Genomic DNA, 16065 nt, shown 5'->3' with positions numbered 1-16065 from the left:
AGTCAAACTTTAAAAGGGCGTATAATAGAAACCCAGAGAGGAACGTCTGTCTACCCCCCAAAACCTCTCCAGTCCTCAAGTGTTTACATATGGGACACACACACACACACACACACACACACACAGAGACATAAATAGGCCTACCGATAATTGTCTGCCCCTAAAACACACGCACGAGGTAGACGACCGCATCTGAAGCCACCGCAGAAGGAAAAGTCCTTCGAGAGGAGAAAAAAAAAACTCATTATTTTTATGGTTATTTATTTATTTTATTAGCAAAGATCTCACCTTTTTTAAAAAATTAAACCTCCCTTCTTCTTTCCCCCTTTTCCTTTTTACCCGCTTTTCAGGCCCCTATTATTGTTGGAGTGGGAATGCCCTCCACACACCCGTCCTGCCTTCGCTCGCTTTTTGTAAAAAATAAATATCTGGTTGTGTTTATTGAAAGCATCCGAGAAGGGTTTTTCTTGTGGGTCCCACGCCCCCTCTTTAATCCCCCCCGCACAAAGCTTCCGATTCTCCCCATCCACCTCGTTTCACGCCACTTGAATTCTCCAAAGAAGGCCATTAATTAGGGAACAATAATTCATAATAACCGCCCATCTCTTTTTTTCTCCTGCCGGATTTTTGCCTTCTCTCCATATCTTGGGGTCTCCCCGTAGAAGTCCCTCACAAATGTAGGGACCCCCTTCCTTCGATTTGTTTTATTTTATTGTTTTATTTTATTTTGCAAGCGGCTGGGCTTTCTTCTTCTGGGAAAGAGTAGCTAAAATTGCTTTAGAAAAAGCCGAAGAAAGAAAGGATCATTTCATCCAAACGGCCCGATCTGAAACCGATACTTACCAGCTAGGTTTCTGCTCAAGCCATTTTCCTCAACCTGCTAACCAAAGAGGAATGAAATAATAATAATAATAATAATAATAATAATAATAATAATAATAATAATAATAATAATAATAATAATAATAATAATAATAATAATTGCCAAAAGGGCAGGCAAAACGAAGGAAAGTGAAAATAAACCCAATAAGCCGCGCACAGGTGAGCTCCTAAAACACGGAAGAGTGAGGGGGGGACTTCCCCTTCCTCTTGGATCTCCCCCCACCCCCCCGGGACCCCCGAAAGACGCCTTTTACAGCGTTTTACAGTTCGACTCCCGGCAAAGGCTCGTTCGCGCAAAACGCTACCTTTCCTCCGCCTCTAAGGTGGGATGCTATCGGGCGACCCCTTCTCTGCAATCCGTTCAGGAAAAAGGAGCGAGAGCGGTTCGGTTCGGTTCTTCGAGCCGGGAGTCCCCCCCCTCCACGTCTCCCCCCCCCCACAAGCAAACCCGGAGGAGGGTGGGTTTTTTTTTTAAATGGGGGGGAGCAGGAAGGAATTAAAAGCTTTTCCTATCCAGCATTCATTTTATTAAGGGGGGGAAGCACCCACTCACCCACCCCGACGCCGTCACACTTAGGCCTTCCAGCATTGGAGGGGGTCAGCTGAGATGCGGGGGGTTCCCACAAGCCCACCCACCCCTCTTCAAAGGCACCCAAAGTTGGCACCCAAAGGTGGCGCCGGCGCGGTTTTACGTCTATCCTCGCCTCCCCCCCATCCTAAAAACGCCGGGGGGTGGAGGGGAAGCCCCATTTGGGCCCCCCCACTCGCCCGCCGAGGCAAGTCCCCCCCCTCACCCCCCCTCCCCGAAAGCAAAAGCAACAAACAGAAAAGATAAACTCTAATAAACATCATCTACAACAATCCCAAGCGCTTACTTTTAGTGGGCAGATCCGGGTCGGCGGTCCCGCCTTGCCAAGGGGGGGTCGGGGGCCAGTCATGCCGACTTGGGGGGGGGGGGAGAGAGAGAGAGAGAGAGAGCTTTACTCGCGAGTAGGCGCGCAGGGGATCCGGTCCAGCCTAGGGAAGAGGCGAGCGAATCGCGAGGGTCTCTAAATAACGATGTTATATAATTTGCATTCTCCAATTCCGAGCCTCCGTCCCCCCCCCCGCCCCCCAGTTTGCAACCGTTTAGCTGAATGAATACGCCGAGTATACATATCTATACCTCTATAATAAATTATATTTCATTTTAAAGTCACCTCCGCCGAGACGTTTCCGCCGCTTCTTTTGCAAAGTCCGTCCGTCCCCGGGCGAGAGGGCTAGAAAGGGTTAGAGAGGAGCGAGAGAAGGCTGGGGGGGGGGGGGGGTGGAGGTTTTTCTTAAAGGGGCAGATCCGGGGGAAGAAAAAAACGGGGGTGGGGTGGGGGGGATCAGCGACCAGGAGGAAGAGGATAGGAGGACGGGCGAGGGGAGAGGGGGGGGAAATCCACCCCTCCCTCTCTCCCTCCCTCCCTCTCTTTCTCTCTCTCTCTCTCTCTTTTCCAGCTTTGATGAACCAACCCGGGAAGAATTAGTGCGGATGGTGCTGGCTTGGTGTGTGTTTTTTTTTTCTTCCTCCCCCCTTGTTTTCTCTCTCTCTCTCTCTCTCTCCCTCCCTCTCTCTCTTTTTCGCTTCCTTCTTCTTCTTCTTCTTCTTCTTCTCCTTCCTTCCCCCTTCCCTTTTTGGCCCCGGAGCGGGTGTCAGATTGAATGCTCCTCTGCGCATGTGCGAAGGTGTCCAAACTGACAATGTTGGGGAGAGGATGATCGCGCCGCAGAGCAGCTGCGGGTTCAAGGAAGGATCCAGCGCGCCGGCAAGATGCGATCCAAGGCGCGGGCCAGGAAACTGCCAAAAAGTAGGTCTCCTTTCTCCCCCTCCCCCCCACCCGCGGGGGCGAGCGGAGGTGGGGTGGGGGGGAGAAGAAGAGAAAGAGAGAGACGGGCAGAAGAAGAGGAGGAGGAGGAGGAGGAGGAAGAAGAAGAGGAGGAGGAAGGGGGCTTTCCGGGGAGCGTGGGTGGGTGGGTGGGCTGCGTGATTTCTCTCCCCCGGCCGCTGCGGGAAACAGGGCAGAAAGTGCGAGCGAGCTGCGCCGCTTCGAGGTCGCTTTCCCGGGCCGCCGCGCATCTGGAGCCGAGCTGGGGCTCCCCACGGAAGTTTCGTTTCGCTTCGGCCGCTCGGCATCCCCGGGATTCGGCGGGGGTCGCCCCCTTTTTGCGCCGCGCCGGGCTCCCCCAGGAATGGCCCAAGCGAGGCGGGGCGGGGTGAAGCGGCCGGGGGGGGGGGTGAGGCGAAGAGAGAGAAGGGGGGAAAGTTAAGCAAAACTTGAACCTTCGCAACTCCTCCTCCTCCTCCTCTCCCTTTCTCCGAGTTCTTTCCAAGTTCTTGTGCGTGTGTGCGTCTGTGTGTGTGTGTGTTTAATGCAAAAGTTTTTTTTTTTTTTGGTAACATTTAATTCCCGGCTCTTTGAATAGTGGGCGCTAGAGATTCGCGGCTGGCAGCAAGCGCGAGCTGGTTGCTGCTGGAAGTTGGCGGAGAGAAAGAGGTGGGGGAGGAATTGAGTGTGTTTTTATTTTTATTTTTTCGGGGTGGGGGGAAGAAAGAAAGCTTTTACAGGCCTCTCAAGGCGGGCGGGGGGGGGTGTCGCAGGCTGGAAATACGCAAAGAGGGCGGGAGGGGGCTCTCATTCACTCGGGGTTCATAGCTGCGCGGCGGCGGGGGCGAATGGGGGCGCCGAGCAAATGAACGGGGATTTTTTTTCCTTCCTCTTCCTCCTTCTTTTTAATTCGCCTCGGATTCTTCTGGACCTCTTGGCAACTTTGGATGTTCTTCGTCCCAAGTTCATTCATATTTTTTTGGAGCGGGGGGGTGGTGGGAGAAAATTGAAACGGTGAAAGAGGAAGGAAAATCTCTCATAGCAGGGAGTGTTTGTATACCGATATATATAGATATAGATATATATACACACACACACATATCGGTATCCGTAGCTGGGGGAGAGGAATCGGCGGCTTATGAAATGCAAACCGGTAATTATTATTATTTTTCAAAAAAGAAAGAAAGTTGGGCAACGCAGAAGAGCGGGGTTGCTAAGATTTCGGAGTCTTCCAACTGTCAGCGACGGTTTATTCCCTCCCCTAATTCTTCCTCACATCCCCCCCCGGACCCCCGACCCCCCATCCCCCGGCAAGCCAGCCTTTCTGGGCACAGAACCGAGGGCTCCGCTCCGTTCCCGAAGAAACTGCCCGCTCGCTTTCTTGGCTCGAAAGTTTCTGGCGCCCGAGCTCGCAGACTGAGCGGACTTGGGGACGGTGGTGGGGTGCGAGAGTCGCCTGCTTGAAATGTGACTTTTTATTTTCTTATTTATTTTAAAAAAATGCTCCCGCGGTCGTTGAGCTTTTTTCTTTTCCTTTCTTTCTTTTTTTTCTTTCTTTTGGCCTTTTTGAGTTTTTATGGGACGCCGGGTTATGGCTGTCCGGGAGGAAATAAATCGAAACGCGAAGATTTCGAAGCAGGAGGAGGGGAAATAAAAAAAAACGGGTTTTAAGTTGCTCGGAAATCGAACGGCAGGGAAGCGGCGGCGGCGGCGGCGCTTCGGCCCTTTTGAATGCGGCGGGCGCTTGGTTTGGTTTTAGTGGGATCCCTTCCCACTCAGGGCGGTTTTGGCCACGGGGAAAATTAGAGGTCTCGCCCCAGCGGCGGTTCCTGCCCCCACAACCCCTCCCGACCCACGACTTCTATGGCCTGCAACAAACTTCTCCCTTCGGCTGCCTTTTGCAGAAGGCTTCGTTTTTAATTCCCCGCTCTGGCTGGAAGTGGAGCCGATCGTTCTGCCGAGGTTGAATTTAATTAATTTATTGAATTGCATCCAATAAGGGAAGGGGGGCCCTTCCCTTAAGATAGGAAAGGGGCGACGTTTCCCCCGTCAAGTGTGGGTCTCTTTTTGTGGGCGCTGGTTGCCTGTTGACCGCTTTCCCGCGCCTTAGTGGCCGCCGTTTCTACGGTTCTTGTTCAAGGTCAAGATAATGGCAAGCCTTCGGCCCCGTCCTCCTCCCCAGGCCGAGGCTCCCCTTCGCCTTTCCCGCTTGCCCGTGACACGGTTCTCCCGCTGGGAACGAGGGAAGCAGCAGCTTGGCAGACCTGAATGTAATCCGGGTGGGGGGAAAGAATGAAGGTGGGTTCGTTTCTGCGGGAACGTCCAAGTTTAAAAGATTAGACTCCCTTTCGCCATTCACTCAAGGAATGGGCAAAAGTTATCATGCATTCTTCCTTCCTTCCCTCGTTTAATTCTTTCTCTCCTCCCCTCTTCTTCCATCACTCCCTCCCTCCCTCTCTCACTCCTTCCCTTTTGACCTTTCTTCCTCCCTCCCTCCTCCTTTCCCTTTCATTTTTCCTCCCTCCCTCTTTCATTTTTCCTTCTTCCTCCCTCCCTCCTTCTAGTTTTCTTCCCTTCCCCTTCCTCCCTCCCTCCTACCCCTTTCATTTTTCCTTCTTCCTCCCTCCTTCTATTTTTCTTCCCTTCCCCTTCCTTCCTTCCTCCCTCCCTCCTTCCCCTTTCATTTTTCCTTCTTCCTCCTTTCATCTTCCTTCCTTCCTCCCCACCTCCTACCTACCTTCGCCTGTTTGTCCCGACAGTTTCCACAGGGCCCCAAACATAAAACCCCCAACCCCACAAAAAAACTCTCACCATTTTCGCCTCTTCCTCTCCAGCAGCCACTGCTGGGCGCTCCAAGGCGAACAGGTTCCTCGGACCCCACTGCGCGTGGATTGCACAACGCCCGCCGACAGAAATAAACTCTCAAGTGACTCTCGTTTCACGAGGAACGGAACTAAACCGGCCGAGAAGAGCGGCTCTGGCGATTCGCGTTTCAAGCTGTTTTTTGGGGGGGGGGGTTTTCCCCAGCCGTGGTTCCCTAATTTTTCCCCCCCTTCCGTGGAGGCATTGAAATCCCCCCACAAAACTTCCCTCGTTCTAAAAAAAGAAAAAGATTGATTGATTAAGGATTTAGGCAGGTGCTCCTCACCTTTCCGAAGTCCCCCCCCTTACCTGCAAGCAGAGATTTGGCCAGGCAGAAGAAAAAAAAAGAGGGGGGGGGAGTCTAGCACCCAAAGGCGCCTAGTTCGGATTTGTCAATTTCGGGGAGAGGGAGGGGAATTCTGTAGTGAAATGAACCTCAAAACCTTTTATAAAATTGGGATCTTTGCTTTCCTTCCTTCCTTCCTTCCTATTCTCCCCCACTCCACCAATTTTGGAGGCCTATTTTAAAAAAGGCTGCCTGTGACAATCTTACTGTATGTTACTGTACTGTGTGCGAGTCTGGAACACGTATTTCCTCCCACCCCCCACCTTCATAAGAGGCCAAAGGTCTCCAAGTCAGGCGGGGAGGTGTGTGTGTGTGTGTGCGGGGGGGCCGTGGGGGCTCTTTTTCTCGGCCCTCGCCGGCTCCCCGCTTGATCCAACCTGGAAGGGTCTGGCTTTGAGAGGGACCCCAGACCGGACCTTTTCAGAAGGCCTGGACAAAAAAAAAAGGACGAGAAAACAACAACAAACAACAACAACAACCCAGCAGCCGAGATGGAAAAGGGTCTTTTGAAAACCCTTTTAAGGATTTAAAAAACAAAACCAACAACACGGTAGTCCAGGTTTCCGGGTGTCAAGGACCTCCTCCACGGGGGAGGGGCGGGTGGAGAAGAAGGGGAGAAACGGAGGAATCGAGTCCCACCGGTGGGCGAGTCGACGCTTCAAGGCGGAACCTTCAAAAGCGGGCCTGAAATCGGTGTCCTTAAATGCCTGGGGGAAGTCGCAAGTTTCGGATCCCCTCCCAAACCTAATTCGGTTTGACCCTATATGTGTGTGTGTGTCTCTCTATATAGAGAGAGGCTAAAGGTTTTATATATATATATATGTATGTATGTATATATATATATATATATGTATGTATGTATATATAAATATATATATATGTGTGTGTGTGTGTGTGTATGTATGTGTGTGTATATATATATATATATATATATATATATATATATATATATATGTATATGTATGTGTATATATATATATATGTATATGTGTGTGTGTGTGTGTATATATATATATATATATATATATATATATATATATATATATATATAATGTGTATATATATATATATATATATATATATATATATATATATATATATATATATATATATATGTATGTACACACACACACACACACACACACACACACACACATATATACATATATATATATATATAAAGAACACCCTCTTTGGTTCGTCCAGGCGCGCTTATAGCTTCATTTAATTATTATTAAAATTCATAATGGTTGCGTGTCGGCGTATATCCACTTGGCTGCGGAGGGAAAGCCGGGCTGTGGTCTCGACATTAAAAAACGGGGCAAAGGCGGGAAAGGGGCAGAATGGAGAGCCGGCCCCCTCCTTTCCTCGACGTCCAGCACGATTTTATTAATACGAACGATCCCCCCCTTTCCTTGCCCGAGTTCGCGAAATGCTGACGTCCCGTGCGAAACTCCGCTGGCTTCGCCTTCCCGCGAACTGATAACCCGCGTTTCAAAGTGGCTTGGTTTTTTTTTTTTTTAAAGCGGGGGGGGTTCTTGCGCTCTCCCCCAGCTCACTTAAGAAAGGCTTTCCTCCCCCCACCCCAATTTAAAAAAAAAAAGAGAGAGAGAGAGCGAAGGACGGGACGTCTCGAGCTGAGAAAGAAGCCAACGCGGCGGGGCCGAAGGTGGTTTTGAGCGCGGGGTCGTCGGAAGGGGCGGCTTTTCTGATCTTGAGCCTCCGGCCTTTTTCCTCGAATGCGGCCGTTCTGGCCTTGATCCGGAGAGGGAGGAAAGTGGGGTGGGGGGGAAGAAGTGTAGATTTGATAGTGGTTTTGTTTTTTTTCTAAAGGGATCTGAGAAAATTTGGAGTGGTCAAGAACGGAACTAATCTGAACACCCTCCGCATTCCCCCACCCTCCTGTTCATTCCTGGTGGTCACCATGAGCAGAGCCCTACTGCTCTGTGATTTATTTTCGCTTGGCTCCTCTGAAAGGTTTGGGGACAGGCCAAAAAGTTGCGGTGGATTTGGTGGCCTTTGCACGGACTTTATTAAAGCCTGCCTGGTTTCTTTCTTTCCTTCCTTCCTTCCTTCCTTCCTTCCTTCCTTCCTTCCTTCCTTCCTTCCTTCCCTTCCTCCCTCCCTCCCTCCCTCCCTCCCTTCCTTCCTTCCTTCCTTCCTTCCCCACCTCAGAAAAACAGCTGACCCAGTTTTGTTTTTCCTCCACCGGTGTCTGGATTATTTTAATATCTATTGATCGACCTCTCTGTTTCCTCCTTCCCTTATTTTTCTCCCTCCCTCCCTCCGTTCTTCCTCCCTCCCTCGCCAAATGCAGCAGCCTAGATGGAAAAGAAAAAATAAAGAGGTGTGCACGGGCCTGAACTTTATATACATTTTCTGGAGACTTGACTTAGAGTCCCAGAGACATATATCGAGGGAGGGAAGGAGGGAGAGAATAAAAAGAATAAAGTGCACAGATGCAAAGTTCAACCTTCGTTCAACCGTACTTCCGAATCGACCCCGTTCTCTTTTTTGACCAGCTCCCCTCTGCTCTGCGTGAGCTCGGCTCCAGTGGACGCCCACGGAGGCGTATGGTGTAGGGTCTCCTGCTTGGGCAGGGGGTTGGACTAGATGACCTACAAGGTCCCTTCCAACTCTGATTCTCTGTAATCTCCCAGCGGCCTCCCTTCTATCTCCCAATCATTCCAGGCCCGGACTCGACCTGGTCCGGCAAAAGAGAGAAAGAAGCAAGACTCCGCTTTCCCACCGACTGCGCCGGGTTCGTGCCCCCCACCTCCCCCCCCCAAGAAAAGGGGAGGCGGGAAACCACCCCACGGGCGATCTGGGGAGGAAAGCGTTTCTAATTTCCCACCCCCGTTGACGGGAGCCGTTTGCTAACAGCCTTCTGTGATCGCGCTTCCTTAGTAAACCCTAGTAGTTAGTTGGTTTGGGGTGCGTGCGTGTGTGTGTGTGTGTGTGTGTGTGCAGCCTGTCTTTGCTTGCCTGCTACTAGGAGGTATGAGCTGCCACTCCCCCCACCCGTCAGTTCAAGTCTCCAGTCCTCATCGAGGATGCTGACTCAACCTGAGCAGATGGAGACAGTTTCTTGAAAAGTAGCCATGAGCTTAGTTTCTCCCACCATTTCTTGTGGGGAAAAGGATAGAAAGAGGAGGGGGGGGGGGTTCTGAGTGAACGGAAGAGCTGCTTCCGTCAACATTGCCCCCTCCCGTTAGAAAACCAGATTCCCCCGCCTCTTATTTCGGAGACAGGCTGCCTCCAAAGACCCCAAGGAGCCCCTTTTTTTCTCTCTCTCTTTTTTCTTTTTTCAAAACACTTGGGACTTTCAAGAAGAGATTGGACTGCCGTTTGTCGGAGGTGGTGTGGGGTCCCCCGCTTGGGGCCGGGTGGTGAGGTTGGACTAGATGACCTACCAGGTCCCTTCCAACTCTGATGCCCTGTTATCTGGACTCTGTTAAAAAGATTTCCTCCAGGGCTGCGGTTGCCAAAAATTTAGTCCCTGAGCTAAACGCCCCAAAATACAAGCCTGAAATTACTCATTTGTGCGATTGATTGACCGATGAGGGGCCATCCAGCTGTTTGGGATCCCTACCGACCGGAGATTCCCCCCCCCTCCCCAACCTGCTCCTGTAACTGAGTTCATACCTGGGAAACAAGGTGGGGGGGGAAAATAGCCTTCCCCAACGGTGTGATTTCCAAGTGGTCTCCCATTCAGACAATTAGGACAGCAGCATTTGGGAGCCGCGGAGATGAAGGAAGGGAGGAAGGAAGGGAGGGAGGGAGGGAGGGAGGGAGGGAGGAAGGAAGGAAGGAAGGAAGGAATTCTTTCATTGGCAAAGGGTGATTAGACAAACACAAAGAATTTGTCTTCAGTGCATATGCTCTCAGTGCACATAAAAAAGAAAAGATACATTCAAGAATCATAAGGTACAACACTTAATGATAGTCACAGGGTCCAAATAACTGTACTTGAGGTGACTGATGGCCTAATTTTAATAGAAAAGGCAATTACTCTCAAATCTAACAAACCAGAGACTGGCATTTCCATTGCTAAAGCAAGAGGCTTCTTAAATTTATTTTTGCCTCCTTTTGTGCCTTTAAGTGAATCACTGCAGCTGTTAAGTTAGTCATCCGGTCGTTAAGTTGAATCCGGCTTCCCCTGTTGACTTTGCTTGTCAGAAGGTAGCAAAAGAGGAATCACGTCACACATACACACACACACACACACACACACACCAAGACGCTGTAACCGTCATAAACACGAGCTGGTTGCCACGTGGCCGAATTTTGTTCAGGTGACCGTGAGAAAGCAGCAACGAGGGTGTGGAAAACGGTCAAAGGTCCCTTTTTTCCCTGCTGTGGTAACTTTGGTCCCCCAGTGAAGCGTTGTAAGTCAAGGACTACCTGTAGTGCAACTTCCTAAACCATAAATCTAGATAAACTAATGAGTTTATGAGCTAACTTTTCTTTCTGGCTTGTTCGTAGATCACCTTCTGATTTCTATTCTATTCTGTTCTGTTCTGTTCTGTTCTATTCTATTCTATTCTATTCTATTCTATTCTATTCTTATTCTATTCTATTCTTATTCTATTCTGTTCCTATTCTATTCTATTCTATTCTCATTCTATTCTATTCTATTCTATTCTATTCTATTCTATATTCTGTTCTATTCTATTTTCTGTTCTATTCTATTCTTTCTAATTCTATTCTTATTCTTATTCTTTCCTATTCTACTCTATTCTTATTCTATTCTATTCTATTCTATTCTATTCTATTCTATTCTATTCTATTCTATATTCTGTTCTATATTCTGTTCTATATTCTGTTCTATTCTATTCTATTCTATTCTATTCTATTCTATTCTTACCGTATTGTATTTTCTCTCTAATTTTATTGCACCTATTGTGTCAGTTTGGAATTAAGCAATGCCTAGATCTGAACCGATTAAATTAAAATGTTCAAGCGAGCCTGGCTTATTTGCATAAATGCGTTCAAAAGGTGGTAATTTAGAGCTGGTGATTTTGCACCCAGGAGCAACCCAGGGCAACTCCGGACAGAGTTAACTGTATAATCCCATTCTTTGTTTCCTGGGCTCTCGGGGGCATTCTCAAGACCCATCCTCTTCAACCCACCCCCCCTCAAATATGTGCCCTAGTCTTCCTCCCCTGCTCCTGGAAAACCCAATGTTCACTTCCACAGAGGGTCACGGGGGTAACCATGGTTTGCCAGGAGCCTGACTTTTGTAGCTGTAGTGGTATCCCGGCACCTGGATATCTTTTCTTTCTTCCTAATCAATTTTATTAATTTTTGATTAATTGCAATTCCTTTAGCGCTTAATAAACATCGTGTTGTTTGGGTATTGAATTTGCTTAGCAATATTTTGTTATATCTTTTTTGAAGAGTTCATGGCTACTCAAGGGTGTCGTTCTTAAGTGCTGTTTCCTTTCCTGTTGATACAGTTAATCCTCGTCTTACAGCCACAATTGAGCTCAACGTTCCTGTGGCTGAGCGAGAGAGTGAAGTGAACGTTGTCCCGTTTTACGATCTTTCTTGCCCCCGCCGTTAAGCGAATCCCGGCAGTCACGCGGTCGTGAAGCGAATCTTGGCTCGTCAGAAGGTCTCAAAACGGGGATCGCGTAACCCCAGGGACACTGCGACCGTCATAAGTACGAGCCAGCCTTAATTTGGATCGCGTGACCCTGGGGAATATGCTGCAATGGTCGTGAGTTGTGAAAAAAAACGGTCCCCCACTCCGCCCCCAGTGCCGTTGTAACTTCCCTCTTTTCCTCCCTTTCTTCTTAACAAGATGTAGTGTTGAGATCTCGGCCATCCTACAAGGTATTCAATATACAGTATTTAAGGAAATGAACTTGGATATTTATCTTCCCCTTGGACTTCCTGAGCTGCTAGTTTTCAGCGTGCCAGTGACAAGGATCAGTCCCTGGTCTGGATCCCTACGAATAATATTTATAACAGGGGAATGTCGGTGTAGTTCTGCCCCTTAACAGAGTTGGAAGGGACCTTGGAGGTCATCTAGTCCAACCCTCCCACCCAAAGCAGGAGACCCTACACCATTTCTGACAGAGGGCCGTCCAGCCTCTCCTTGAAAGCCTCCAGGGATAAAGCTGCCCCAGCTTCCAAAGGCAACTTCTCTTCCGTGGGGTTGATTGTTTTCATTGTCAGAAAGTTTCTCCTTATTTCCAGGTTGAATCTCTCCTGGTTCAGTTTCCACCCATTGTTCTTTGTCTGGCCTTCAAAGGTGCTTTAGAAAATAGCTTGATCCCTTCCTCATCCTCTCTGTGGCAGCCCCTCAAATATTGGAAGATGCTCTCCTGTCTCCCCTGGTCCTTCTCTTCCCTAGACCAGCCAGGCCCAGTTCCTGCAACCGTCCATCGTATGTTTGAGCCTCCAGTCCCCTCCTCATCCAGGTTGCTCTTCTCTGCCCTCTTTCTAGAGTCTCAACCTCTTTTTTTAATAGTAGGGTGACCAAAACTGGATGCAGGACTCTAGGTGTGGCCTTACTAAGGCCTTATAGAGTAATATTAGCACCTCCCTTGATCCTGAGTGTCTCCCTCTGTTATGCCATGTTATGGTTTCTAATTCTTCTCTGCGTCCATATATATGGATTCTTCCTTTGTTTACCTTTTAAAAGATCTTCCCCACATGCCCAGAAACCCTGTCAGTTTGCTACTTCCTACATTCTTTCAGTAAGCAGGAGGTGGAATCCCAGACTGTACCAAAAAGTCTCTCTCTCTTTTTTTTTTCTTCCCCTTTGCCGTCCTCGTGCCTCCTTTCTCCTTTTTTCTTTTTTTCTTTTTGGGGGGGGACCACAAAAACTCAAAACAGGCCCAAAGTCGCGTCGGGCTCCATTTTACAGTCCTGGTCAAATTCACAAGCTGGTGAATGGTGGCGGAGGGGGAAGCGCAGGAGGGGATCGGGTGGGTGGGAGACCCACACCAGAGGTTTGCAATGCTTTGAATTATGAAATCATAATTGTCTCGCCCCGATGAGAATAGCCTCCGGCCCTCCTCCGAGAAAGCAAAGGGCAGGGTTGCAACGGCTCCTCAGGTTATAAAGTCTTTGGGGCATGTATTTCCAAGGGTTTTTCCTCCCCGCCACCCCTTTCCTTTTCTGAAAATGCCAATGAGGTCACCTTACTTAAGGCATAAAGAGTTCTTTGTCCCCCTTGGGCTTCGGCTGTTCCTCATCTCTCCTTTCTCTTCCTTCCTCTCTCTCTCTCTCTCTCTCTCTCTCCTTTTCTCCTTCCCCCTGGCCTTTCTCTCTATACACGGAGGCCTCGGAAATGTAGATGCATCTCTCTCTCTCTCTCTCTTTTTTCTTTCTTTTTTGCTCCCTGGGTGAGGGAACCACCCAGAAACCTAGATCTTGGCAGCTTGATCCCGCGGGGGCAGCCAGATGGAGAATTAAAAAGAAAATAAAAAAGATGTTTGACTCCTCTCTTACACCGAGGCCGGGAGAGTTCTTGCAATGTGGGTTGTGGGAAGCCAAGAGAGCTCCTGGGCACGTGCAGAAAGTCCTTGGTGGGGAAATGTTACGGCTCAGGGATCTAAGAAGGCAGGCGCAAAAAAATTGTGCCCTTTTTTCTTTCTTAAGCCGAGTTTATTTATTTATTTATTTATTTATTTATATGTAAGTATTTTGAAGGCAGTGTATTGTGCCCCTTTTTCACCGACTTCACACATACCTGGTTTTTTTTTTTTGTTACCTTAGTTAGTTACAGAATAGAGCTGGAAGGGACCCTTAGAGGTCTTCTAGGCCAACCCCCTGCTCCAGCAGGACATTCTAGACCATTTCAGACAAATGCTTGTCCGATCTCTTCTTAAAACCCTACCCTTCCTGGATCAGCCTGCTAAGTGAGGTGGGAATAAAAGAGAAAAAAAGGTGTGGCTAGGGTTAGCCTCGCCCACTCTTCGCTGTTGGCTCCACCCTCGGGGGTTGTTTGGTGATTTCTTTTGCAGGCAGCAAATACACTCCGAGGCTGTCAGGGTTAGAAGCTAGCTTGCTTTCCTTCCGGCTTATCTCTAAGACAAGGAGGTCCTGAGTGGTTTTTCTCGAGCCTGAGGCCTCCATTGCTTGGAAAGCTGCGTCGATCGATCGTCATCTGGGGATCTTTCCAAGGGGGATCCGGGGAGGAAACATTTGACGGAGGCCCGGATGGATCCCACCGAACCTCAGAGGGAATCGCTGCTTTGAACAAGGGGTGGGGGCAAAAGTGCTCCCACTTTTCTCCTTCTGTCGTGAAGCCGGAGCGACGAAGCGGAAGGAAACACGTCGGCGTGTGCAAACCGTGGCGACATTAAGATGCGTGGACTTCAACTCCCAGAATTCCCCAGGCAGCACAGCTGGCTGAGGGATTCTGGGAGATGAAGACCACAAGTCTTCAAAGCTGCCAAATTTGGAGACACCCCCCTGGTTTAGAGGATGAACCTGAGACGGCTCTGACAAGTGTGGCTCTTCCCAATATCGGACTGTTTAATAGATATTAACAGAGTTGGAAGGGACCTTGTAGGTCATCTAGTCCAACCCCCTGCCCAAGCATCCTTTCTGACCAATGGCAGTCCAATCTGTTCTTGAAAGTCTCAAGGGATGAAGCTCCCACAACTTCCAAAGGCAACTTCTCTTCCAGGGGTTTGGTTGCTTTCATTGTCAGAAAGTTTCTCCTTATTTCCAGGTCGAATCTCTCCTTGTTCAGTTTCCATCCGTTCTTCCTTGTCTGGCCTTCGGGGGCTTTGGAAAATAGCTTGACCCCCTTCCTCCTCCTCTCTGGGGCAGCCCCTCAGATATTGGAGCACTGTTCTCCTGCCTCCCCTGGTCCTTCTCTTCTTCCCTAGACCAGCCAGGCCCAGTTCCTGCAACCGTTCTTCGTATGTTTTAGCCTCCAGTCCCCTCATCATCCTGGTTGCTCTTCTCTGCACTTTTTCTAGAGTCTCAACCTCTTTTTTTAAAATGTGGTGACCAAAACCGGATGCAGGAGTCTAAGTGTGGCCTTACTAAGGCTTTATAGAGTGGGACTTCAAGCCGTATTCCAGGACTTGAGCTCCAGATGATCGCGTGAGTGCCAATACCAGAACGTTGGAGCTGGCCTCCTGGATGGAGCTGACTTCGTCTCGTCAGGAGGACGCTGACTCGACTCAAAAAGCCCTCAGCGTCCCAGCCCAAACCTCTTCAAAGCTCAGGGTGACGTTCCACCTTCCTGACACAGCACACCGCTCTACTTGTGGGCTGTCAGTCACTCATGAGAGTAAGGCAGTTCCTGAGCTGAGAACTTCTCCACACCGCCTGCGATGACCGCATGAGGCCTTCCTTCTCCTTTCCCATTCTTGCCTCCGCAGCTCATTCCACCTGGAAATCAGGAGAGATTTCCTGATGGGGAGAACCGTCCACCCATGGAACAGAAGTTGCCTTTAGAAGTTGTGAGAGCTTCATCATCCTTGGAGACCTTCCAAGAAGAGACCGGATCTGCCATCGGTCAGAAATGGTGTAGGGTCTCCTGCTTGGGCGGCAGGGTGGGTGGGTTGGACTAGATGACCTACAAGGTCCCTTCCAACTCTGATTATCTGTATCTGTATCCTTGATCTGGGAACCTTGGGAGAAATAGCTGCCAACTTCCTTCTCCCTGTACCGTTCATGGATTCTGGAGGAAAACTCTTTCTATACTCAATTTATATACTCAATTTAGGGGTAAAAATGTACCATGACAGATAAATATCCACCTGTGGCATCTTGCGTTCTATTCCACATTGTCTTTCCTTCCTTCCTTCCTTCCTTCCTTCCTTCCTTCCTTCCTTCCTTCTAATTTTTTTCTATTCTCCTTTCTTTTCCTTCCTTCCTTCCAATTTTTTCTATTCTCCTTTTCCTTCCTTCCTTCCTTCCTTCTAATTTTTTTCTATTCTCCTTTTCTTTTTCCTTCCTTCCTTCCTTCCTTCCTTCCTTCCTTCCTTCCTTCTAATTTTTTCTATTCTCCTTTCTTTTCTTCCTTCCTTCCTTCCTTCCTTCCTTCCTTCCTTCCTTCCTTCCTTCTAATTTTTTTCATCTCCTTTTCTTTCCTTCCTTCCTTCCTTCTTCTTCTAATTTTTTCTATTCTCCTTTTCTTTTCCTTTT

General features: G+C 48.9%; 1 protein-coding gene and 1 long non-coding RNA gene across 4 annotated transcripts in view; one reads left to right on the top strand and one right to left on the bottom strand.

The window, feature by feature from the left end:
* Window positions 1–842: 842 nt before the first annotated feature.
* Window positions 843–2125, bottom strand: LOC148124451 (uncharacterized). Its single transcript, XR_015739796.1, has 3 exons — window positions 2082–2125; window positions 1758–1825; window positions 843–880 (listed from the first exon to the last, which is right to left on the bottom strand). It is a non-coding gene; the product is annotated as an uncharacterized LOC148124451 (long non-coding RNA).
* Window positions 2126–2515: 390 nt separating this feature from the next.
* The window catches only part of PRDM16 (PR/SET domain 16), a 233027-nt gene continuing 219477 nt past the window's right edge, over window positions 2516–16065 (top strand). For all 3 annotated transcript variants that reach the window (XM_087915002.1, XM_087915003.1, XM_087915000.1), the window contains exon 1: window positions 2516–2717. In XM_087915002.1, the coding sequence (XP_087771128.1) occupies window positions 2681–2717 (37 nt within the window). In that variant the 5' untranslated portion in view covers window positions 2516–2680. The remainder of the gene's footprint in view (window positions 2718–16065) is intronic.

The sequence above is a fragment of the Pseudonaja textilis genome, chromosome 18 (assembly GCF_049901715.1).
Source record: "Pseudonaja textilis isolate UNSWEBS1 chromosome 18, rPseTex1.2, whole genome shotgun sequence".
In the NCBI taxonomy this organism is placed as follows: Eukaryota; Metazoa; Chordata; class Lepidosauria; order Squamata; family Elapidae; genus Pseudonaja; species Pseudonaja textilis.
The sequence above is the reverse complement of the archived record's forward strand: the minus strand, read 5'-3'. Positions and strand labels throughout refer to the sequence as shown.